Here is a 24,459-nt window from a genome sequence, read left to right as displayed (position 1 = left end):
AATAATTGTGTATTCAGTAGTGATAATTTCATAGCTTGAAAACTGCTGTCCAAAATTGACCTTGAATTTTAAAATATTGTGTTGAAGCCGGTTGAAGGCTTTGGCAGGACGAAAAAAAGTGAAATCTCAACTGAAATGTCGAAAAGTTAGACACCACTTAGACTTGGACGACAGATCAAAGTAAAATTTCGTGAATTAAGACACCGCGGTGCATGGCACCGCTGCAAAATTCACCTAGACATCGCTACCAACCACGAGCAACGTAGCTTAACGTATGGGGAGGAAACCAGTTGATCCCCAAAAACCTTTTTTAGCACCAGTTGGGTCCCAAACTTGCGAGGGTCAGTGACCAGGTGGGTCCCGGTTTTCCTACCTGGAAAGCTGTCCGCCGAAGTCTTGAAAGTCGGATAGAGAGCCAACTGGTCTGTCCGCAAGTTTCTGCCCTTGGAGTAGCCGTTCCAATGATTGCCGGCAACCGATATACGATCCCCGACCAACAAAGCCATTTCTGACGAATGCCGCGGCGTGTGGGGCAGAACGGCAATGTGAATTCTGCGGAAAATATAGGCAAAGGCTATGTCGAATGATTGTGTATTCAGTAGTGATAATTTCATAGCTTGAAATCTGCTGTCCAAAATTGACCTTGAATTTTAAAATATTGTGTTGAAGCCGGTTGAAGGCTTTGGCAGGACGAAAAAAAGTGAAATCTCAACTAAAATGTCGAGAAGTTAGACACCACTTAGACGACAGATCAAAGTAAAATTTCGTGAATTAAGACACCGCGGTGCACCGCACCGCTGCAAAATTCACCTAGACATCGCTACCAACCACAAGCAACGTAGCTTAACGTATGGGGAGGAAACCAGTTGATCCCTAAAAACCTTTTTTAGCACCAGTTGGGTCCCCAACTTGCGAGGGTCAGTGACCAGGTGGGTCCCGGTTTTCCTACCTGGAAAGCTGTCCGCCGAAATAGTAAATGTCGTCGAGGGACCGATACCGGTCGGATGCGTCGGGAAATTTCGCATTCATCTGTTCGTACGCGGTGCGGCAAATCTGCGACGAGAACGTACACACCAGATGGTCGCAGTTGGAACGCCGAAGTAGTAAATGTCGTCGAGGGACCGATACCGGTCGGATGCGTCGGGAAATTTCGCATTCATCTGTTCGTACGCGGTGCGGCAGATCTGCGACGAAAACGTACACACCAGATGGTCGCAGTTGGAGAGGTAATGCAGATCGGTGATGATACCTAGGAGGCTGGATTTGAGGTAGCGGTGTTCCAGCGAGGCTGTGCGAGCGATGCTCGGGTCCCCGAGTACCGAATATTGGGGATACCTGCGGGGATTTGATTGATTGATTGAATATGGTACATTTATTTTAACAAAAATTAAAGTTTAAAATCAAGCATCTCCTAAGCTAGGCGGAGAAAGAGGAGAAAGCTGCTCGTATAGCTGAAGATAGGTGGAACTTGGGCGGGCGGATTGCCATAGCCATACTCTCAGAAATGATTTTCAAGCTCTCACCTCTCGAAATAACTTTTGGAAGTTTTGGACATAACATAAACTATTGTATTTATTTATTTAGCGTATTGTCAAAGCAGTCAATCAAACTTTATTTACAGCCAGCCTAGTTAGCTTGGAGGGTATCTTACCTGTCTAGGTCGTGAGTTGGATTTCCGTCCGGTGCCGATTTCATAGTAAACACACAAGATTTTTTTTTTTTGTTCTCGGAACGGCTGACTTTCTCCTATCCTATTCTCGTTCTCTCTTCGCTTTCGGAACGATAAGAACTCCGTTTTTACAGTTCCCTGTACCAAACTTCTTCACAAAAGTGCCCCAATATAGTGAATATATGTACCTAGGTGTTCCAGCGAGGCTGTGCGAGCGATGCTCGGGTCCCCGAGTACCGAATATTGGGGATACCTGCGGGGATTTGATTGATTGATTGATTGATTGATTGAATATGGTGCATTTATTTTAACAAAAATTAAATTTTAAAATCAAGCATCTCCTAAGCTAAGAGGAGAAAGCTGCTCGTATAGCTGAAGATAGGTGGAACTTGGCCGGGCGGATTGCCATACTCTCAGAAATGATTTTCAAGCTCTCACCTCTCAAAATAACTTTTGGAAGTTTTGGACATAACATAAACTATTGTCAAAGCAGTCAATCAAACTTTATTTACAGCCAGCCTAGTTAGCTTGGAGGGTATCTTACCTGACTAGGTCGTGAGTTCGATTTCCGTCCGGTGCCGATTTCATAGTAAACACACAAGATTTTTTTTTTGTTCTCGGAACGGCTGACTTTCTCCTAACCTATTCTCCTTCTCTCTTCGCTTTCGGAACGATAAGAACTCCGTTTTTACAGTTCCCTGTACCAAACTTCTTCACAAAAGTGCCCCAATATAGTGAATATATGTACCGTCCATTAAAAACCGTCCATTAAATATTTTATCCTTGTCCTACACTCTACATTGCTCTCTAAACTTACTTCTCTCTGATTTCAGTCAACACGCTGGCATCGTCCGTGGCCACATACACTCTCTTCACATCCACTGTTTGAGTCAACGCCAACTGTTTATAATACTCTTCCACTCCAGTCATGTACTCCTCCACTGGATGTAAGGCGGCCTCTGTATCCACTTTGTCCGTGCGACGAATGTGGATCCTGGAACACGGGTAATGCCCGGCACACACGTTCAAGCATCCTTGACAGGCGGCTTGTCAAACAAGAAGAAAGATCACAGGCAACCGGAAGATTTGACAAGCCGCTTGTTGCTTGATGAAAATTCAATCAGTCAACGTAATAAGTTAGGATTACCTTCCATTCAAGAGTCTATTATGATTTCAGCTCTCCTGCAACTTGAACTTGGGACCTTTCAAGCATCCTTGACAGGCGGCTTGTCAAACAAGAAGAAAGATCACAGGCAACCGGAAGATTTGACAAGCCGCTTGTTGCTTGATAAGAATTCAATCAGTCAATGTAATAAGTTAGGATTACCTTCCACTCAAGAGTCTATTATGCTTTTAGCTCTCCTGCAACTTGAACTTGGGACCATTCAAGCATCCTTGACAGGCGGCTTGTCAAACAAGAAGAAAGATCACAGGCAACCGGAAGATTTGACAAGCCGCTTGTTGCTTGATAAAAATTCAATCAGTCAACGTAATAAGTTAGGATTACCTTCCACTCAAGAGTCTATTATGATTTCAGCTCTCCTGCAACTTGAACTTGGGACCTCTAACGCGCAAGCTTAGTGTGGTACTCGTACTCACTGATCCGCGAAGGCTGTAAGGAAAACTGAAAACAATTGTATTGATCCTGGGACACAATGCTACGTTTTGTTTGGAGACTTCCTCCAACTTGGTTTCACAACCTTGCCTTGTCTCACTGATACGCGAAGGCTGTAAGGAAAACTGGAAACAATTGTATTGATCCTGGGACACAATGCTACGTTTTGTTTGGAGACTTCCTACAACTTGGTTTCACAACCTTGTCTCTTCGACATTTAGTACTTGCATACGACAAAGTTACACACATAAACTCTGCGAAAACTTGTCGTACACATGAAATTGTGAGACCAAGTTGGAAAAGTCTGCAGGCAAAATACAGCACCAGAATTTAAGTAGATCAAATGTCAGTCTCAGTTAAAAGCTATATAGTCTCACATACCCTACAATCGGTTTCTGGAACTTGATCTTCTCTCCGTACTTGGCGACAATTTCCCGGGTGTTCGGGGTCGGGTTGTTGAGGAACGTCAAAAACTGGCCGATCCACCACACGATCGGGTCGCCGTGCAGTCGGGACAGGCGAGGCTCTAAGTCTTCAGGTATAGCCAGAGGAAGGTAAGGGGGTCGCGGATTGATGAACTCTATGATCGGGAGATAGATCACTTGAGTGTCGTTGTTCCCTGAAATCAGCAAATCCAAGGGTAGGACACATTTTAATTTAATTCATAAATTCTACAAGGAAAGATGAAAGATACACAACGAAAGAGGACCTGGAAGAAGAAGAAGAAGAAGAATACCTTGGCTCGCCAACCTGAGACGCTGGTTCGATATACATATCATCTGCTGAGCTGTTCCGCACTGCCACCAACAAGATACGCATAGCCATCATAATCGCCAACATTCGCAAGATGGGCACTCTAGGAAGAAGAAGAATTCATAAACGATAGAATTTCTAAAGCAACGTCCACACTATGGTCTAATCTAAAAAGGGTAGGACACATTTTAATTTAATTCATAAATTCTACAAGGAAAGATGAAAGATACACAACAAAAGAGGACCTGGAAGAAGAAGAAGAAGAAGAATACCTTGGCTCGCCAACCTGACACGCTGGTTCGATATACATATAATCTGCTGAGCTGTTCCGCACTGCCACCAACAAGATACGCATAATAGCCATCATAATCGCCAACATTCGCAAGATGGGCACCCTAGGAAGAAGAATAATTCATAAACGATAGAATTTCTAAAGCAACTTCCACACTATGGTCTAATCTAAACTAAACTGAACTAAACTAAAGCAATGTCCACACGATCGACTTCAATCGATCGATATGGCACGAAACATTTCCCGACTCGGAGAGTTTCGTCTACCTTGTAGACTTTTTCAAGGGAAAGTAGACTTTTTCAGTTTCCCCTAAAAAAGTCTACAAGGTACAGAGACGAAACTCCAAGTCGGGACTATAAAAAGACATGTAAGTATCCAATGTTTAACATAACACATTTCTTTGCTTTCTAGAGGTGGGTGAGATGGTGAGACTACCGCCCTGCAGGTTTCCAGCTCAGCGCAGAGGGCAGCGTTAGAAAATACCAAGTCTGTCTATTCCCTTACCTCTCTATTTTATCTTCAACTTTCGGCTAATCGGCTATAACTTACTTACTTACTAGAGCCGAAATAACGGTTGTAATCTTCAAGTCGTCTACCGATTTTCTTCTGATTCTACGGCCAGTAGAATGGTCCTGATTTTCCTTCTACGGCCAGTCCTAATATTTCACTCTGACTAAACTGTTCAACTGATCATGTCAAATTCTTGTCAATTAAAACCTTTAATTCGAGGTACATATTATTTCTCTCGTGTTTTCATTTCAATAACAACCACATTTTTCATTGTATATTGTATGTGTATGATGTTTTTGTAAATAAATAAATAAATAAATATTATTTCTCTTGTGTTTTCATTTCAATAACAACCACATTCCTTTACCTGGCCAACCGGAATTCGACACTCCCTCAGGTGAAGTGCATGTTTTGCTGACAGGCTGGAACACCTCTTCCCAGCCTCCCCGTGAGTAGCTCCATTCTTTGGAGTCCAGGATGAGGGTTCTCCGAGTGGCGTAGGCTACGATGAAACAGTAGACCACATGGTGCAACTGACACCCGTAACCACAGCCCTGTGAAAGAAACACGGAAACTTCTGCTCACTCCTCCCCAAGGCTAAGGAACTCTGCCACCTCAGCAGGATGCATCCAGAGGTCACGGGTAGTCCGTACCTATACTTGGTCAACAAGAGAACACCAGAAAACAATCGGGGATATTTGAAATTGAAACAAGAGAGCAATTTTCTTATTGACTCTGAAAATCAAGCCTGGGACCTTTTGCTCATCGTTAACTCAGAACCAACTCAACTTCCTTTGTTTAATTTGTCTGTGTTGTTTGTTTCTGTTGTTTATTTTGCTTATACTTACTTTGTTTAACTCGCACACCAATTTCCTGGCAGTTCGACAGTCGGGAGGGTTTTGTAGATATTCGAGTCGTCGTTGTACAAGGTCACTGAGATCCAAAGATTCCTTCCATCTCCAATCATCAAATGAATCTCTTGCTTTCAAAATGCCCAGGACATGAAGTAGAGATCTGAAAACAGGAGTTATAAGGATAGGTAGCTAGGCATATCTCATTGCTATAGCTAGGGGCGACAGTACGATGAATACACCAGTTCCCAATGGATAACTGAAGTTAATCAACGTTCCGCGTGGTTCATATCCGGATGGGTGACCATCTGGCCAACTGGATCCTGCTGACTTTTTTCAGCCCCCTCACGTTGAGTGAGTTTAATGTGGCTCCAAGTCAAGGGGCCAAATGGAGGGTAAAACCCCCGTCATTGAAAAAAAAACCTTATACCAGTGACGTAAAACTATAAATAAGAAATAACAACAACATGTCTGGCTAGGGGACGTTAAACAGAGAGTAGACTAGCGTCTGGCTGTGGGACTATAAACGGTTTGGAGGAAAGCAAAAAATAAAAAAAAAAAAAAATAATAAATAAAATAAAATGTTAACAAAAGGTTAATCCAGAATTCCAGACGGTATGTAGGTACAAAAATAAAATACCTAGGTACCTATATACCTATGTATGTAAGAGGTATGGGAGTTCTTTTTTCCTTTCATTGGAATAAATAAAATGAAATGAACTTAAATAAATTCCCAAATCCAATAATATCCATTTCACATTGAATGACAATAACAACATTTCTATCCTCGCAAGAAAGGAAAGGTTGATAAACATTTGTTTAAACATGATGCTATTCCCTTTGTCAATGGATCTGTCAAAAGATCCTTTGACAAAAAAAGAAAAACTAACAATTTGTAAAAGAATTATTTGCAATAAAAGGTAGATAGTAGATATATATTTCGCTGATCAATATCTTTGGGATTGAGTTTTGGTAAATCTTGTCAATGAATATTGTGTATCTTTGGGGTTCTTTCGAGAATTCGAGTGCGATTGAATTGAAATTTCGTATCCGTTGTAAAACAATTGGATTAATGGGATTGATGCCAATGTTTGATAAAGAAGTGGATGAGATCTACCTAATTCATACCATTATACATATTTAAAATAAAAAAAAAATAGGTACCTAGGTAAGACAGTATTTTCCAATGGATTAATCGAGGTTGGAATTCAAATCAGGTGTCGAATCTTGTTTACTGATCGGTAGATAATTCTTTTGATTCAAACTTTAGCTGCTTTAGCACATAATTAGGTCCAGATAATTATTATAAGTTAGTGCTTATGCTTACCTATCATAAGCACTAACTTGAAGTAGTTAAATGTACTTGTTTTCACCACAAATAATTCAGTAGGTGCTTAGGTACTTAAAATACCTACTTATTACTTTTATTTACGTTTATTTTTCTCTGCCAACCGTCCATTAAATATTTTATCCTTGTCCTACACTCTACATTGCTCTCTAAACTTACTTCTCTCTGATTTCAGTCAACACGCTGGCATCGTCCGTGGCCACATACACTCTCTTCACATCCACTGTTTGAGTCAACGCCAACTGTTTATAATACTCTTCCACTCCAGTCATGTACTCCTCCACTGGATGTAAGGCGGCCTCTGTATCCACTTTGTCCGTGCGACGAATGTGGATCCTGGAACACGGGTAATGCCCGGCACACACGTTCAAGCATCCTTGACAGGCGGCTTGTCAAACAAGAAGAAAGATCACAGGCAACCGGAAGATTTGACAAGCCGCTTGTTGCTTGATGAAAATTCAATCAGTCAACGTAATAAGTTAGGATTACCTTCCATTCAAGAGTCTATTATGATTTCAGCTCTCCTGCAACTTGAACTTGGGACCTCTAACGCGCAAGCTTAGTGTGGTACTCACTGATACGCGAAGGCTGTAAGGAAAACTGGAAACAATTGTATTGATCCTGGGACACAATGCTACGTTTTGTTTGGAGACTTCCTCCAACTTGGTTTCACAACCTTGCCTTGTATACGACAAAGTTACACACATAAACTCTGCGAAAACTTGTCGTACACATGAAATTGTGAGACCAAGTTGGAAAAGTCTGCAGGCAAAATACAGCTTGAGCACCAGACTTTAAGTAGATCAAATGTCAGTCTCAGTTAAAAGCTATAGTCTCACATACCCTACAATTGGTTTCTGGAACTTGATCTTCTCTCCGTACTTGGCGACGATTTCCCGGGTGTTCGGGGTCGGGTTGTTGAGAAACATCAAAAACTGCCCGATCCACCACACGATCGGGTCGCCGTGCAGTCGGGACAGGCGAGGCTCCAAGTCTTCAGGTATAGCCAGAGGAAGGTAAGGGGGTCGCGGATTGATGAACTCTATGATCGGGAGATAGATCACTTGAGTGTCGTTGTTCCCTGAAATCAGCAAATTCAAGGGTAGGACACATTTTAATTTCTTAATTCATAAATTCTACAAGGAAAGATGAAAGATACACAACAAAAGAGGACCTGGAAGAAGAAGAAGAAGAATACCTTGGCTCGCCAACCTGAGACGCTGGTTCGATATATCATCTGCTGAGCTGTTCCGCACTGCCACCAACAAGATAGGCATAGCCATCATAATCGCCAATATTCGCAAGATGGGCACTCTAGGAAGAAGAATAATTCATAAACGATAGAATTTCTAAAGCAACGTGCACACTATGGTCTAATCTAAACTAAACTAAAGCAATGTCCACACGATCGACTTCAATCGATCGATATGGCACGAAACATTTCCCGACTCGGAGAGTTTCGTCTACCTTGTAGACTTTTTCAAGGGAAACTAGACTTTTTCAGTTTCCCTTAAAAAAGTCTACAAGGTACAGAGACGAAACTCCAAGTCGGGACTATAAAAAGACTTGTAAGTATCCAATGTTTGACATAACACATTTCTTTGCTTTCTAGAGATGGATGAGATGGTGAGACTACCGTCCTGCAGGTTTCCAGCTCAGCGCAAAGGGCAGCGTTAGAAAATACCAAGTCTGTCTATTCCCGTACCTCTCTATTTTATCTTCACCATTCGGCTAATCGGCTATAGCTTACTTACTTACTAAAGCCGAAATAACGGTTGTAATCTTCAAGTCGTCTACCGATTTTCGAGAGGTGAATTATTTATGTTAACCCTGGGCTGGATTTAAGAAATAGAAAGAGAAAAAGTTTCAAGAGAAATGATTGAAGGGAAGGTTAGATACAAGATAGAGAAGGTTTTAAAGAGGTTTGACAGAGAGAACTATAACTGCTGAGATCTTATGGTTAAGAGAGAAGGGAGATAGGATGGGAGAAAGCCGGGCGTTCCGAGAACGAACATTATCTGTTTAAAGTAACAGTAGAATGGTCCTGATTTTCCTTCTACGGCCAGTCCTAATATTTCACTCTGACTAAACTGTTCAACTGACCATGTCAAATTCTTGTCAATTAAAACCTTTAATGTGAGGTACATAATTATTCCTCTTGTCTTTTCATTTCAATAACAACAACCACATTCCCTTACCTGGCCAACTGGAATTCGACACTCCCTCAGGTGAAGTGCATGTTTTGCTGACAGGCTGGAACACCTCTTCCCAGCCTCCCCGTGAGTAGCTCCATTCTTTGGAGTCCAGGATGAGGGTTCTCTGAGTGGCGTAGGCTACGATGAAACAGTAGACCACATGGTGCAACTGACACCCGTAACCACAGCCCTGTGAAAGAAACACGGAAAGTTGTGAATGAAACAGCTGAGTAGTTGTTAACTGCTGCGAGAATGCTCACTCCTCCCCAAGGCTAAGGAACTCTGCCACCTCAGCAGGATGCATCCAGAGGTCACGGGAAGTCCGTATACCTACTTGGTCAACAAGAGAACACCAGAAAACAATCGGGGATATTTGCAATTTAAAAAATAGAGCAATTTTTTATTGACTCTGAAAATCAAGCCTGGGACCTTTTGCTCATCGTTAACTCAGAACCAACTCAACTTACTTTGTTTAATTTGTCTGTGTTGTTTATTTTGCTTATACTTACTTTGTTTAACTCGCACACCAATTTCCTGGCAGTTCGACAGTCGGGAGGGTTTTGTAGATATTCGAGCCGTCGTTGTACAAGGTCACTGAGATCCAAAGATTCCTTCCATCTCCAATCATCAAATGAATCTCTGGCTTTTAGTGTATCTAAGACATGAAGTAGAGATCTGAAAACAGGGGCAATCTCCATTCATCAAATGGATCTCTGGCTTTCAAAATGCCCAGGACATGAAGTAGAGATCTGAAAACAGGGGCAATCTCCATTCAGCAAATGAATCTCTGGCTTTCAAAATGGCCAAACCTTTATTCTGCTATTGCCATTTGGCGAAAGCTAAAGCCACTAAAACAACGACAACATCAACAACAATTTACTTACCTTTTGTGCTCGGCAGTTTCAGCTATGATTCGGTCCAATTTACCAGCTAACTGTGGCGTCTTATTCACCAATTCTGTTCTGAATTGGGTCAGCTCCGAACTGACGTAGTACCATAGTTCTTGCACATCCTTTGACACTCTCTTGCGTGCTAGTTCGTACTGGATGTTTGGGCCGCCTGAGGACAAATATAAGGGGGTCAATTGGACTTCGAACTTCATGTCTTCTGAATGTTTCATTTGTCCATACGCGAAGTCAGCTATGTTACATTCCTAGGGTGTATCATGCCCATGATTAATTCACCGGGTATGGGGTTAATTTTCGAAGTTGACTTGAAAAAGTTCATACTGTGGTTGACTGCGGTTCAGGACGAGCCAGCCACTTTAACATGGCTAGAGATAGAGACCATCACCCCGGTGTATAGCAGATACAAAAAGACATCTTTATTCTGCTATTGCCATTTGGCGAAAGCTAAAGCCGCTCAAAACAACAACAAGATCAACAACAATTTACTTACCTTTTGTGCTCGGCAGTTTCAGCTATGATTCGGTCCAATTTACCAGACAACAACAACAACAACAACAACAACAACAACAACAACAACAACAACAACAACAACAACAACAACAACATTTAGAAAAAACCCATAATATCTAGTGTAAGTCCTCAAAGCGTGGGGCCCCCAAAAGCGCGGGGCCCGTGGCAGTCTGCCATTCTGCCTAATGGGTAATCCGGCCCTGTGCCCAAACCTTTATTCTGCTATTGCCATTTGGCGAAAGCTAAAGCCACTCAAAACAACAACAAGATCAACAACAATTTACTTACCTTTTGTGCTCGGCAGTTTCAGCTATGATTCGGTCTAATTTACCAGCTAACTGTGGCGTCTTATTCACCAATTCTGTTCTGAATTGGGTCAGCTCCGAACTGACGTAGTACCATAGTTCTTGCACATCCTTTGACACTCTCTTGCGTGCTAGTTCGTACTGGATGTTTGGGCCATCTGAGGACAAATATAAGGGGGCCAATTGGACATGTCTTCTGAATGTTTCATTTGTCCATACACGATGGGTTTTGAGTCAGCTATGTGTGATACATTCCTAGGGTGCATCATGCCCATGATTAATTCACCGGGTATGGGGTTAATTTTCGAAGTTGACTTGAAAAAGTCCATACTGGATAATTCACGCAATAATTAAGACACACTTTTAAATAACTTTTATTATAGGTACCTACATACTTACCTACGATAACTTTTATTATAGGCTGAATTGGGTCAGCTCCGAACTGACGTAGTACCATAGTTCTTGCACATCCTTTGACACTCTCTTGCGTGCTAGTTCGTACTGGATGTCTGGGCCGTCTGAGGACAAATATAGGGGGGTTAATTGGACTTCGAACTTCATGTCTTCTGAATGTTTCATTTGTCCATACACGATGGGTTTTGAGTCAGCTATGTGTGATACATTCCTAGGGTGTATCATGCCCATGATTAATTCACCGGGTATGGGGTTAATTTTCAAAGTTGACTTGAAAAAGTCCATACTGGATAATTCACGCAATAATCAAGACACACTTTTAAATAACTTTTATTATAGGTACATACTCGTACTTACCTTTATTTGGCAAATCTAATACACTCTGATGATTTTCTGCGGTAGTTGACAAATATTGCTTTCTTTTCAGCTTCTTATTTCTGTAAATGTATGCAGAGATATTTTCTAAATATACCTACTGTCCACAACTTGGTCATTTAGAAAAAAAAAAAAATAAGAAATACACTCCTTGAAGTGTAAAATTGTTGAGGATGTTTTACGAGGGCTGTAAATTGTAAATCCGTTTTTGACTCATATCTATGTTAGAAATGGCCTAAATCGGGTCACTTCCTGGGAAAATAAATTTTAGCGCGCCTAATGCTCAGACTCAGACTGTCTGTGAGACTTAGGTCTGTCAGAACGTCGGAATGTGTTTGGCGGAAGAAACTTCCTACTGCTAGGTTCCTTAGACACTCTGAAAACTGAAGTGAGAAGATTTTTGTGCCGTACAAGTTCCCACGAAGGCAGACGCACTACCAACTAAGCTAACTAAGCTGGCAAATAAATGTTTGTGTGTTTGTTCGAACTTTATGCCTGGCCAAACCGCTCATCCGATTGCTATGAATTCTATGAAACTTTGTGAACTTATTGCTTGCACTCCCGTGAAGGTTATAGGCTATTTTTCCGATCCGTTTTTGTTAAGCTACGCCGAGCAAGACCACTAAATGGATGAGTGACATTTTCCTGCAAGAACGGCCATGCCTTAACGATTTACTTTCGGGTGGTTCTCAATAAAAAAATAACTAGGCTAGCTGAATGAATATGGCTTAAATCTCCAATAAACAAAACTGATTTCCCATCCTTCTTCATCTTCACTTCGTTTCAGCGTTATCCCCATCTCTCTCTCTCCCTCTATCGAGACTCTTTCTCTCTATCTCCTTCTATTTCTCTCTCTCTCTCACTCTCTATCTCTCTCCCTCCATCGAGGCTCTTTCTCTCTATCTCCTTCTATTTCTTTCTCTTCTCATCTCGTGGAAACTTAATTTTGTCATCTCTCTCTCTCTATCTGTTTTTCATTTTGAAAATAAATCTAAATAAGAGAGATCCAATCGAAGTGGTCGTGCTGCGAACTGCCAAGAGAATCTCGAAATGATCTTGGGATGCTGTATGATAGACGTGTAAGATTGTGATTAATTGGTATTTCGGTTGTCTATCAATTGTCATAAACTCGGTAAAGTATCAACCGAACGAAAAATACAAGTCAACAGTTTACATTCGATTTCGGGGCGATAAGACCTCCGTTCCGCTGTTACAGTTTCTCCTATCTAAAATGTGTCTGTCATGTCCTTTTCTCCTTTTCATGTCCTTAAAAAAAAGCAAATCACATTGTCTATGATCCTTTCTATTCGTTTTAGAATCGGAAAACGATTTCGAAGAAGATGACGAGGATGAAGAATTCCAAAGGCCACCAGTGGCCGCAGTTCCAGTGAGAAACAAGAAGGGCCGGCCTCTCCATGAATCAGCACGCGGCCCTACGGCCCAAGGCGATGCTAAACGACTCAACTGTCCCCTATGTGACTCTTCGGTGTATAGCTACTGTAGTGATAAGCTACTCCACGATGCTTGCTGCTGCCTCAGTGATTCAGGTAAGAAAAGTTCTGCCAGCCTAGTTAGCTTGGTTGGTAGCGCGTCTACCTTGTGGGCGTTAGGCCGGAGGTTTCCGCCCGGGAGGATTTTATCCTGAACGGATAATGTTCTTTCTCGGAACGGCTGGCTTTCTCGGTTCTCCTATCCTGTCTTTATTCTCTCCTCCTTTTCGGGACGATAAGACTTCTATCAAACCTCTAAAAATAAAAAACGTCAAGAGTTAAAAGCGAAGCTATACCCGACCTATATTATTGGCAGTTTTGATTTCGTACAAATCTTGGATCGGTCTACCTATCTACCTAATAGTGTGTGTGCTCATCAGGTATCAAGCAGACCTGACAGGCGGACCTTTTCAGCAGTACCTGTCAGGTCTACCTGATAGTGAGTGACCGGCCTTAGGATACTAATGCTCTCGTACCTATTTTCAGACGCGGATGATCTGCCTCCTCAGTGCAACTACGCGGACTGCAGCTTCCTTCACGCCAACACCTGTCGAGAACACAGACTCATAACCGCATGCTGCTGTAACCAAAGGCTCTGAAACAACAGGAGTAATCAAAAGCTGTGAAACAACAGGAGTAGGCAAAAGCTCTGAAACATCAGATACAATCAAAAGCTATGGAAAAAGAAATACAATTAAGCAGTACCTATAGCTTTTGAACAACAAATTTAATACAATCAAGAGGTCTGGAACAACAGATACAATCCAAAGCTCTGTAATCAGCACGCGGCCCTACGGCCCAAGGCGATGCTAAACGACTCAACTGTCCCCTATGTGACTCTTCGGTGTATAGCTACTGTAGTGACAAGCTACTCCATGATGCTTGCTGCTGCCTCAGTGATTCAGGTAAGAAAAGTTCTGCCAGCCTAGTTAGCTTAGTTGGTAGCGCGTCTACCTTGTGGGCGTTAGGCCGGAGGTCCCCGCCCGGGAGGATTTTATCCTGAACGGATAATGTTCGTTCTCGGAACGGCTGGCTTTCTCCTATCCTGTCTTTATTATCCCCTCCTTTTCGGGACGATAAGACCTCTATCAAACCTCTAAAAATAAAAAAAAACGTCAAGAGTTAAAAACGAAGCTATAGGTACCCGGCCTCCGGCCTATATTATTGGCAGTTTTGATTTCGTACAAATCTTGGATCAGTCTACCTAATAGTGTATGTACTCATCAGGTATCAGGTAGACCTGACAGGCGGACCTTTTCAGCAGTACCTGTCAGGTCTAGGTACCTGATAATGAGTGACTGGCCTTAGGATAGTAATGCTCTCGTACCTATTTTCAGACGCGGATGATCTGCCTCCTCAGTGCAACTACGCGGACTGCAGCTTCCTTCACGCCAACACCTGTCGAGAACACAGACTCATAACCGCGTGCTGCTGTAACCAAAGGCTCTGAAACAACAGAAGTAGGCAAAAGCTCTGAAACAAAAAACCTCGAAATTCTGTTTCGTGTTAATATAGGCCGGGCGGCGCTTCGAACTCTTGACGTTCGCGCGCCTCCCGGCACGCTTGATATTCAATACTTTATTCTTCTTTTTCTTCTTCTTGTAACTCCTATAAGTAAATAAGTTGTTCATAACTCATGACCAAGTGGGAAAATATACAAGTAAAGACATTAATGGTCGGTCAACATGTCAAGACCATGATGATTGTGCTTGGCACCGGGGTATACCTTGGTTAAACACCAAGAAGTAAGGAGGATAGTACATCGGTCAACATGTCAAGACCATGATGATTGTGCTTGGCACCGGGGTATACCTTGGTTAAACATCAAGAAGTAAGGAGGATAGTACATACCTAACTACTATTCTTAGTCAGAGGTATTATTAGTACCGTAACTTATACTAGTTATACTATAATAGTCAGAGGTATAGATGCACGCGAGACGAGGCTAAATCTATTGCGTAAATTTCTTCGAGGAAAGAAATTTGTACATAACTACTATTCTTAGTCAGAGGTATTATTAGTACCGTAACTTATACTAGTTATACTATAATAGTCAGAGGTATAGATGCACGTTGCACGCGAGACGAGGCTAAATCTATTGCGTAAATTTCTTCGAGGAAAGAAATTTCTCCTTTTTTCGTCTTCTATGTGTTTAATGAATTTCGTTTATTCTGAATGGATATTTTGTTTGTTTTTTGGCCGGCTTTCTCCTATCCTGTCTTTCTTCCCTCTTCGATTTCGGGACGATAAGACCTTGGCAGTTACAATTCCCTCTATCAAAACTCTTGAAAAAAAAAAAAGAAAAATGGATTAGAGACGGTGACTGTCTGGAACATCACGTGCTGCTAGTTATTTCGGGATGTACTCAGCCTTGTGAGGACAATTGAGGAGATGGATTAGATCGAAAAAGGCAAGGTGGTATGAAATCTACCTAAGTAATCATAAATCAGATGAACTTTATTTTTGCGGTCATATAACTTCATATAAAATTACTTGAACTTTGTATTTTCGTTTTCGTTCACATAAATTGAAAATAAATGACTCTTCTGCTCGACTGAACCGAGACTTAAGTCAATCTATTACATATTATCAAGGCGAATCGGGTTGCAAATCATCGACCTTTGAGAAACGTATCATTATTTAACAATAAGGCGAGGTCAATTCTACATACAGGATGAGTCAAAAAGAAAAGATTCGCCTCTTCACCTCGCCGATCGACGAGGTCGATATGTGTGAAGTTGTGGATACAGCTTAATCATGTAATCTAATACAACCTGTGATTTGACACAGTACTAAAACTTTTAAAAATCCTCTTTCAAGGCTTCCCGCAAGGTTTTGCCACATATGTTCTTGCGGGGACCCTAATTGCTCGGGACCTCTGCAGATCTACACCAGTGTCAAATTACGAATGTTCAAGGCTTTCATATTGACCGATTGAGATGCGTTTTTTATACATTTCATATTATTTGTATTATTGGGGAAATCATGGATTTCGTTTTCTTTTCCTTGATGGAAATGTTTTCTTTTCCTTGTTGGAAATGTTAGATCTTAGGCTAACTTTTTGGGGGTGCGGCCCCTTATGTTGGTAGTTCATCAACAATCCCACTACCTGTGTCTGATTTTCCCCATTTGTTAATTATGATGTAATATTGTAGGTAAGTATGTACAGAATGAGGTTCTCCTACCCACTAGGCGATACATTGCACTTAGAGCATGATTGGTGCACTTGGATGTTTGAAACAACCTGAAGTCATGGGTTACGTTAAGTATTAGGTATGGGGTATGTGATAACATTGTCTATTTGTGTACTCGTAAACGATGGACATCAGACATGATTGCAGGCTAAATAGCTTTCAGACGAGTTTTACCTCAAATGGAGAAACACACTGCCTCCAGATATATGGTCTACAATACCAATTACGGAGCTACATTATTATTAAAAAAAAAAAAAAAAAAAAAAAAAAAAAAAACTTATTGGGTAAATATGTCAAGGAAGTGTCGACATGTGTTCAGAAGGTCCTTGAAATCTACACCCGTGCCATGAAAAAATATAACACTGAACCCTTTTACGATATACATAGGTAGGTACTAAGGTCACATCAGTCTACCTCGTGAATCTCATTTTAATGCTATGAGATTTCAACCAGCCCCTCAATTGTCCTTACGAGGCTGAGTGTGCCCCGAAATAGCCAGCAGCACGTGTAGTCACTGTAGTCTCAGACAGTCTAGGTATCAATCTCTAGTAGCGCGGTCAAACTTTCTTGACTTGGCGGGGCGGAGCGCTACCGCGCTCCTTAATCAGGCGCAACGTCGCTCAACTTGTAAGCGCTTTGTCGCGGGTTTAATGTCCGCCCAAGGCGGATTTTATCTCGAAGGGATAACGTTCGTCCCCGGAACGGCTGGCTTTCTCCTATCTTGTCGTCCTTCTCTCTTCGCTTTAGGGAAGATAAGACCTTAGCAGTACAGTTCCCTCTATCAAACCTCCTGGAAAACCCCCTATTTAAAGTTTAAGGAGTCAATGAAATTTTAAATCTGAGAAATTTGCACATACTTTTTTTTCTCTTCAGGGACTTAAAATTACTTGGAATTCGGAGGAGTTTAATATCGGCCTTGGTCCCTACAGGGAGTAATCATTTGACCACTGGGCCTGATTTCTCACTCATGTGGTTTGACCTGGGGACAAACTTTGAGGAAAAAAGTAACAAAAAATGTTTAAAAATAGAAGTCTTATCACGTCTAGGATTTAAAATCGTACAAAGTTTAATATTTCTCATCTCGAACAGGCGAACTTATTCCAATTTCCTCACACAATACATCACGTCTAGGATTTAAAATCGTACAAAGTTTAATATTTCTCATCTCGAACAGGCGAACTTATTCCAATTTCCTCACACAATACATATACGAGTAATCGAGAGTGTTTAATCGAGTGAGCAATTTCAGATATTTTTTCCTTGTAGAGCGCTTTTCTCACGAAGTTCGATACTTGCTCGTAGGTACATATTTATTTGGGTGTACAAATCTGGGATACTTTGGGTTTTATTTAGCATTGACATGAGCGAGGGAATATCCAAGGGTGGTTTCATTCACAACTTCCAGACCAAGCGTAAGCTAGGGCTACTGAACATCAAGCTTTCCGTAGGTACATATTTATTTGGGTGTACAAATCTGGGATACTTTGGGTTTTATTTAGCATTGACATGAGCGAGGGAATATCCAAGGGTGGTTTCATTCACAACTTCCAGACCAAGCGTAAGCTAGGGCTACTGAACATCAAGCTTTCAGTTTGGAGCGACGAGAGACACCAACTATTCTTCTTGTTTTTCTTTGCCTTTTCCCGTGTACAGACGGGGTCGGCGTTTTTCATCAGCCTCTCGTGGTGCTGTGTCCAAATGAACGTTGGCGATTGTGATGTCCCCTTGTGCTTTTTCCTGGGCGGCTCTTAATAACTGTTATTTTCCAAGATCTCCCCCTCTGCGTTTTGTTTCAGAATTCTTCAAGTTCGTCAGTGAGCAATGCAATAATTACAAGGGCAATTTCATCCTGTGGCTCGGACCCTACCCGAAGGTGTACTTTCAAACACCCGACTGCACCCAGGCTATTCTCTCTTCCACTGAACACATCGATAAGAGTACCGAGTACGCTCTGCTTGATGTCTGGCTAGGCACGGGGCTCATCACCTCAACCGGGCAGAAGTGGCATCACCGGCGAAAACTCCTTACGCCGGCTTTCCATTATAATATCCTCGAGACAATGCTAGAGCCTATGCAGGACACAACAGATATTCTGGTAGACCGACTCAGTCAGGAGCTGGACAATTCCGGATTCGACGTGTTTCCCATCATGAAGCTGACAACACTGGATATTGTGTGCGGTAAGTCTGGTAAACAGAAGGGCGTGGGTTCGATCTTAGTAGACTCAGAACTTTAGCACTCGAGGGTCACTGACACCTAGGCTTTTTCTCAAGGATGTATGAAGAATGTAAAAAAAAAATGGAAACGATTCATCTTATCTAATCTCATAAAGGTTATTCCTGTCAAGCATGTAACGTTCAGGACTGTCTGCAATAACAACTTTTACAAGGTCAACTTTAAAAAGTTGAAATGTAAAAATAGTTGATTTGAAATTTCGATATTATCATCAGACATTTCCAACAAAATTTTCCTGCTTTACGGTAGATTCGTAGAAGCTTAACCCCCACACCTAAGCCTCAGATTGGTCTTTATGTACATGGAGTTAAGTTGTTTAAGGGTAGATGCCGAACACATACGAGTAGACTACATGACAGATTTGCTATTGTGATTTCAGAGACAACCATGGGTTACGACTTGGGCGCGCTTAAAAATCAGAACTCTGCCTACACGCAAGCCGTGGGAATAGTGGCCGAGATCTCAATGAAAAGGTTCATGCTGCCCTGGTTACACTACGACGCTATTTTCAAGAGGACCGAGATGGGCAAAACCTACTACCGAGAGCTGGAGGTCATGAAGAAATTTACCTTGAGTGTAAGTCGGCTATATTGTTAGACCGATGGTGAATTTAGAAATTTACATAAGTGAACATATTTGGATTAAGCAATCTGATTTCCAAAAATCTGGTGTGAACATCACACGACTTTCTATTACATTTGCGGAATACGTATTAAAAAAAAATCGAAGTCCCAAGCCGCCTATATGGCGGCCGATTTTTGGTCGAAATTTTTCTATCTCAAAATACTCCCCATGTAATAAGGGATCGTTTAAAATGCTCAAAAATTTACCTTTTTACTTTCTATAATTACTACAGTATAGCGAGCTATACTAGTAATGAAAGTATTGCAATCGGTCCAATTTTTTTTTTTTGAAAATTTTTAAAGTCCCGAGCCTGAAAATTTTTAAAGCAGGGTATCCCAAAACGGATATTTCCAACCATTTCCCGATTTTGAAAATTTGGACCGATTGCAATACTTTCATTACTAGTATAGTTCGCTATACTGTAGTAACAGAAAGTAAAAATTTCAACCAATCTGATTGCTCAAACCGAGTTTAAACTCACTTTGTAGCCCCCGGCCTTAACTATAGGATGCACTTAACCTCAAGATGTATGATTAGACCGATGGTTAACTTAGACAGGGGATTTAACAGTTTTATAAGATAGTAAATAGAAACAAAGGATAATAGATGTATGATTAGACCGATGGTTAACTTAGACAGGGGATTTAACAGTTTTATAAGATAGTAAATAGAAACAAAGGATAATAATAATAAGGGGATGTAGGTACCAGTAACTTCAGTGAATTGTAGTCAGAGAAACAAGGAATTCGCCCTGAAGAAACGGCTTCTACGGGGCACATACAGGATTACAGGCCCAATGGGACAAAGTAACGAGATTATTATGGAACAAAGCAACGCAATACAAAATCATCAAGTTGCATATTTAAACGAATGAAATAGTTGCATATTCGAACGTATTTATATCATGCATATCATGTTCATTAAACATGATATGCAAATTAATATTACATTGCAAAATGCAATACTTCACAACAATGATCAGGTGTTGTCTTGAGAAGCTAATCCACTACTAATCAACAAGAATTAAAAGAGATAATCTGTCTCATTCCAGGTCATACGAGCACGAAGAAATCTGCTGGCACAAAGACAAAACGCTCAAGACACGAACAATGACGAGGACCAGCTAGCAGGATCTGCAAGTAAGCAATGACAATCTCATCATACTCTTACACTTAAATCAAGGTTGAATAGAGCGAACCCGATTTTGAAAATTTGGACCGATTGCAATACTTTCATTACTAGTATAGTTCGCTATACTGTAGTAATAGAAAGTAAAAATTTCAACCAATCAGATTGCTCAAACCGAGTTTAAACTCACTTTGTGGTCCCCGGCCTTAACGTATTTATTTAATGAACATGATATGCAAATTAATTTTACATTGCAAAATGCAATACTTCACAACAATGATCAGCTGTTGTCTTGAGAAGCTAATCACTACTAATCAACAAGAATTAAAAGAGATAATCTGTCTCATTCTAGGTCATACGAGCACGAAGAAATCTGCTGGCACAAAGACAAAACGCTCAAGACACGAACAATGACGAGGACCAGCTAGCAGGATCTGCAAGTAAGCAATGACAATCTTATCATACTCTTACACTTAAATCAAGGTTGAATAGAGCGAGGCACGAAGAAATCTGCTGGCACAAAGACAAAACGCTCAAGACACGAACAATGACGAGGACCAGCTAGCAGGATCTGCAAGTAAGCAATTACAATCTCATCATACTCTTACACTTAAATCAAGGTTGAATAGAGCGAGAAAAAGACGAGAGGGAATCAGACAGTCAGTACTGTAGGAAAGCTCAGCTGATTCCGAAATGGGAGGTGGTTTTTAGTTCCCGTGTTTTAGTGTTAAATGTTACCGATATACGTGCTTTTTCGTTAGTGTTTCGTAAAATATTGACATATCCACCTGATGATGATGATCCAATGATCGAAATGCGCATCGTGTAATTGTAAGTAAAAAACATGGCATCTTAAGGCTAAATAATTGAGAAATCACACTGATTGATCTCAGGTACCATAAGCGTTGTACAAAACAATACTTTTTTTTTTTTGACATCAGGGGATCCCAAAACGGATATTTCCAACCATTTCCCAGTCGCGTCCTTGGACCATACCGGTATATCATACCAAATTTCATCGTTCTAGGACAAACTGTTCTTGAGATATTTTGTATACCACCTTTTCCCACTGAAGAAACATTGACTTTGTTTGATATCTGGATGAGTGACCGTCCGATTTTTACCAAATTGTTTCAGTCGCGTTCCCACTGAAGAAACATTGACTTTGTTTGATATCTGGATGAGTGACCGTCCGATTTTTACCAAATTGTTTCAGTCGCGTCCTGAGACCTGAGACCATACCGGGATAGCATACTAAATTTCATTGCTCTACGACAAACCGTTCTTGAGATATTTTGTATACAACCTTTTCCCATTTAAACCTGTAGTACTAGGACTACTAGGGTGGCCCTTATTTTTCGAAAGTTCGAAATTGAATTAAATTTCATTGCTCTACGACAAACCGTTCTTGAGATATTTTGTATACAACCTTTTCCCATTTAAACCTGTAGTACTAGGACTACTAGAGGGTGGCCCTTATTTTTCGAAAGTTCGAAATTGAAGACGATCTCCCCCTAAAATGGTTCCAATATCTCTCTCTTGGGTTACAATCTATTGATTGGTTGGTAACAGTGATCTGGTTCTCCTCCTCGATTTTGTGCGATCTGCTGCTGTCCTCTTCATCTCCACATAACTGCTACATCCCATGTCATCCCTTATCTGATTCATGTATTCTTTTCTTGGTCTCCCGCGTTGAACATTTCTTTCTACCAATCCTTCATTGACAATTCTCATGACTTTCAAATATTTACTCATATGAAAGAAGAAAATATTAAAAAAATTACACCGCAAAAAATTTTCAATTACGTTATGTACTTCTCGAGATATGCACATTTTAACGCGAGCGAAAGACGTGGCAACAATGCATGACTAGCGTAACGTCACGCCAATCACGCGATCACGCCATAGTGGGGCGAGTACTGCGAGTAGGTATACCTACTATACGCATATGTGATTCTAGCGCACTTGTTACTTTCCTTATCCTAGAGGAAGGAAAGTAATGTAATCGGGTCAAATTTTCGATGGTCAGTTTTTAATGAAAAAAGTAAAAACACGTTTTGAGGTCCCTAGAGCCTAAATCCAAAGTTTCAGCCATTGGTCCATGTGTGTGTCTTGCAGTGAGCACCAAAGTTGTGACATAATAACACAAAGAAATTGCATTTACATTTACATTATTACGTAGAACCTAGCCGTGGAGTTCTGTGGAAACGGCATGTGGATCAAATCCTGAAACATCCTCTTTCAGGATAGGAGAAAGCCAGCCGTTCCGAGAACGAACATTATCCCATCAGGATAAAATCCGCCCCGGGCGGGAATCGAACCCGCGGCCGTGTGTGTGTGTGTGTCTGTCTGTCTGTCTGTCTGTAAACAAAATATCTCGAGAACGGTAAGAGCTAGAGACTTGAAATTTGCTATGAATCTTTCAAATGTGACAAGGATGCGACACGAAACTTTGGGTTAAGACCACCAAAGTTGTGACATAATAACACAAAGAAATTGCATTTACATTTACATTATTACGTAGAACCTAGCCGTGGAGTTCTATGGAAACGGCATGTGGATCAAATCCTGAAACATCCTCTTCCAATAACAAGGAGTGCTGATATCACTATTCAGGATGACAACAATGTTCCTCTTGATGATGACAATATTTCCCTTGACGACGACAATATTCCTATCAATGACGACAATATCCCTATCAATGATGACAATGTACAACCCAATGATGTATTTCATAGTCCTGATGTTAGATGTTAGTGAACATGAGGATAATGATTTCCATGATGCTACCAGTTCTGATGTTGGAGAAGATGAAAACATCACTTCCCCTTCTGTCATTGTAAATCCAAACCCCTATGTTACCCGAGCTGGGAGGACGTATAGACCACAGGATTGGTATGGCTAAATTGACTTAGGGGAGGGATGTGAAGTCTGGCCAGATTTTCTTTTTCAAGCCATTCGAATATTATCTATAGCAACTGTTGAGAAATTGCTGTTTTTGCTGAAGAAAAATAAAAATGTGTTCAATGTTCGAATTCGAATCCCGTTGTATTTTAAAATATTACAATACCCACCTACTATCGATCGTACCTAGATCTTTTTTTTTTATGCTAGTTTTAATACCTAGGTTAAGTGCTCCTATGACGTTGTACACGTACTATTCTGTATATTATGTACAATAAAAATTGTAATAAAGAAATAACAAGTCATCTTAGGCATCGACATACAGGCAAGGATCAATGGTAATACGAATATTTGATAATTTTTTATCAAGAAATTTTGGAGCTAAAAAGCTAATTTATTTTCCTTATGAGAAAAACCAAGTGTAAGTGTAACAAGTTTTAACTTCTAAGGCCAGCCACTCACTATCAGGTAGACCTGACAGGTCCGTCTATCAGGTCTACCTGATGAGCACACACTATTGGGCGGACCTGATTTCAGATTAGGTGTAACTGTCGTCAGGTCTACCACCTGATAGTGAGTGGCTGGCCTACTACACCAATTCTCAATGTCAAAATGGATGTTTTCTTCTCTTTCCCTCAGGTCAAAAAGTAGCCATGATGAGTCAGAAGATTCTCATAGCCAAAATACTCAAGAGATATGTCGTCGGATCTACAGTCAAACCGAAAAACCTGAGACTGGCTCAGAATATTGTACTTGAAAACGAGGGTGGAGTCATTCTAACTCTCAAACAAAGATGTGATGGTGAAATCATTTGATCCAAGATCAGATTCGAGCTACGCGTACCGTGTTGTCTGCTGTTATCGGGAAGGAGCAAAAATTTCGACATCATAATTCAAATTATGACCGCCTGAATCAAAACATTAATTCATTTTTTTGTATCTTATAACTTATGTGAGGTAAAATTTATATCGCTAGCTCCCGTACTACATTGTAATTTTGTAATTTTAGCTCTTAAACATAGCTGGTTAAAAAACTAAAGGAAACTATTTGTATACATATTTTGTAACTACTGGCCTAAAGTAGTTAATAATAATGAAAATAATAGTAAATAGGTAAATAAACTAATTATCATTATCTAT

General features: G+C 40.9%; 4 protein-coding genes across 4 annotated transcripts in view; 3 read left to right on the top strand and 1 right to left on the bottom strand.

The window, feature by feature from the left end:
* Positions 1–12,406, bottom strand: part of LOC103516709 (alpha-(1,6)-fucosyltransferase-like) — a 35,701-nt gene extending 23,295 nt beyond the window's left edge. The window contains exons 1-10 of the mRNA XM_026829023.1: positions 12,395–12,406; positions 11,728–11,842; positions 11,411–11,474; positions 10,940–11,050; positions 5,688–5,853; positions 5,207–5,393; positions 3,666–3,903; positions 2,487–2,663; positions 1,206–1,335; positions 950–1,074 (exon numbers count right to left, since the gene is read on the bottom strand). Coding sequence (XP_026684824.1) covers positions 950–1,074; positions 1,206–1,335; positions 2,487–2,663; positions 3,666–3,903; positions 5,207–5,393; positions 5,688–5,853; positions 10,940–11,050; positions 11,411–11,474; positions 11,728–11,842; positions 12,395–12,406 — 1,325 coding nt within the window. The remainder of the gene's footprint in view (positions 1–949; positions 1,075–1,205; positions 1,336–2,486; positions 2,664–3,665; positions 3,904–5,206; positions 5,394–5,687; positions 5,854–10,939; positions 11,051–11,410; positions 11,475–11,727; positions 11,843–12,394) is intronic.
* Positions 12,407–13,051: 645 nt separating this feature from the next.
* LOC113470520 lies at positions 13,052–14,007 on the top strand (the record flags this gene model as incomplete). Its single annotated transcript, XM_026829020.1, has 2 exons — positions 13,052–13,292; positions 13,722–14,007. Coding segments are annotated over 2 exons (354 nt in total), but the record flags the coding sequence as incomplete, so codon positions are not given.
* Positions 13,912–14,700, top strand: LOC103516707. Its single transcript, XM_008481690.2, has 3 exons — positions 13,912–13,933; positions 14,018–14,140; positions 14,573–14,700. The coding sequence occupies exons 1-3, from the start codon at positions 13,912–13,914 to the stop codon at positions 14,683–14,685; spliced, it is 258 nt and encodes an 85-aa protein (XP_008479912.1). The 3' UTR covers positions 14,686–14,700.
* A 3,411-nt stretch (positions 14,701–18,111) lies between these two features.
* LOC103516706 (cytochrome P450 4C1-like) overlaps positions 18,112–24,459 on the top strand; it is a 12,851-nt gene continuing 6,503 nt past the window's right edge. Inside the window, exons 1-6 of the mRNA XM_026829022.1 lie at positions 18,112–18,609; positions 19,044–19,240; positions 20,340–20,435; positions 20,769–20,856; positions 22,941–23,168; positions 23,960–24,121. Coding sequence (XP_026684823.1) covers positions 18,147–18,609; positions 19,044–19,240; positions 20,340–20,435; positions 20,769–20,856; positions 22,941–23,168; positions 23,960–24,121 — 1,234 coding nt within the window. The 5' untranslated portion in view covers positions 18,112–18,146. The remainder of the gene's footprint in view (positions 18,610–19,043; positions 19,241–20,339; positions 20,436–20,768; positions 20,857–22,940; positions 23,169–23,959; positions 24,122–24,459) is intronic.

Source organism: Diaphorina citri, unplaced genomic scaffold (genome assembly GCF_000475195.1).
Source record: "Diaphorina citri unplaced genomic scaffold, Diaci psyllid genome assembly version 1.1 scaffold1646, whole genome shotgun sequence".
NCBI lineage: Eukaryota > Metazoa > Arthropoda > Insecta > Hemiptera > Psyllidae > Diaphorina > Diaphorina citri.
Note: the sequence above shows the minus strand (reverse complement) of the source record. Positions and strands in the feature narration are given on the sequence as shown.

What these genes read in the sequence shown, in the direction of transcription:
- LOC103516707 (XM_008481690.2), top strand. Translation starts at nt 13,912, where the DNA reads ATGGAAAAAGAAATACAATTAA. An exon ending in GGAAAAAGAAATACAATTAA is followed by an intron (nt 13,934 to 14,017) that starts GCAGTACCTATA and finishes CTCTGTAATCAG; the next exon opens with CACGCGGCCCTACGGCCCAA. An exon ending in CTGCTGCCTCAGTGATTCAG is followed by an intron (nt 14,141 to 14,572) that starts GTAAGAAAAGTT and finishes ACCTATTTTCAG; the next exon opens with ACGCGGATGATCTGCCTCCT.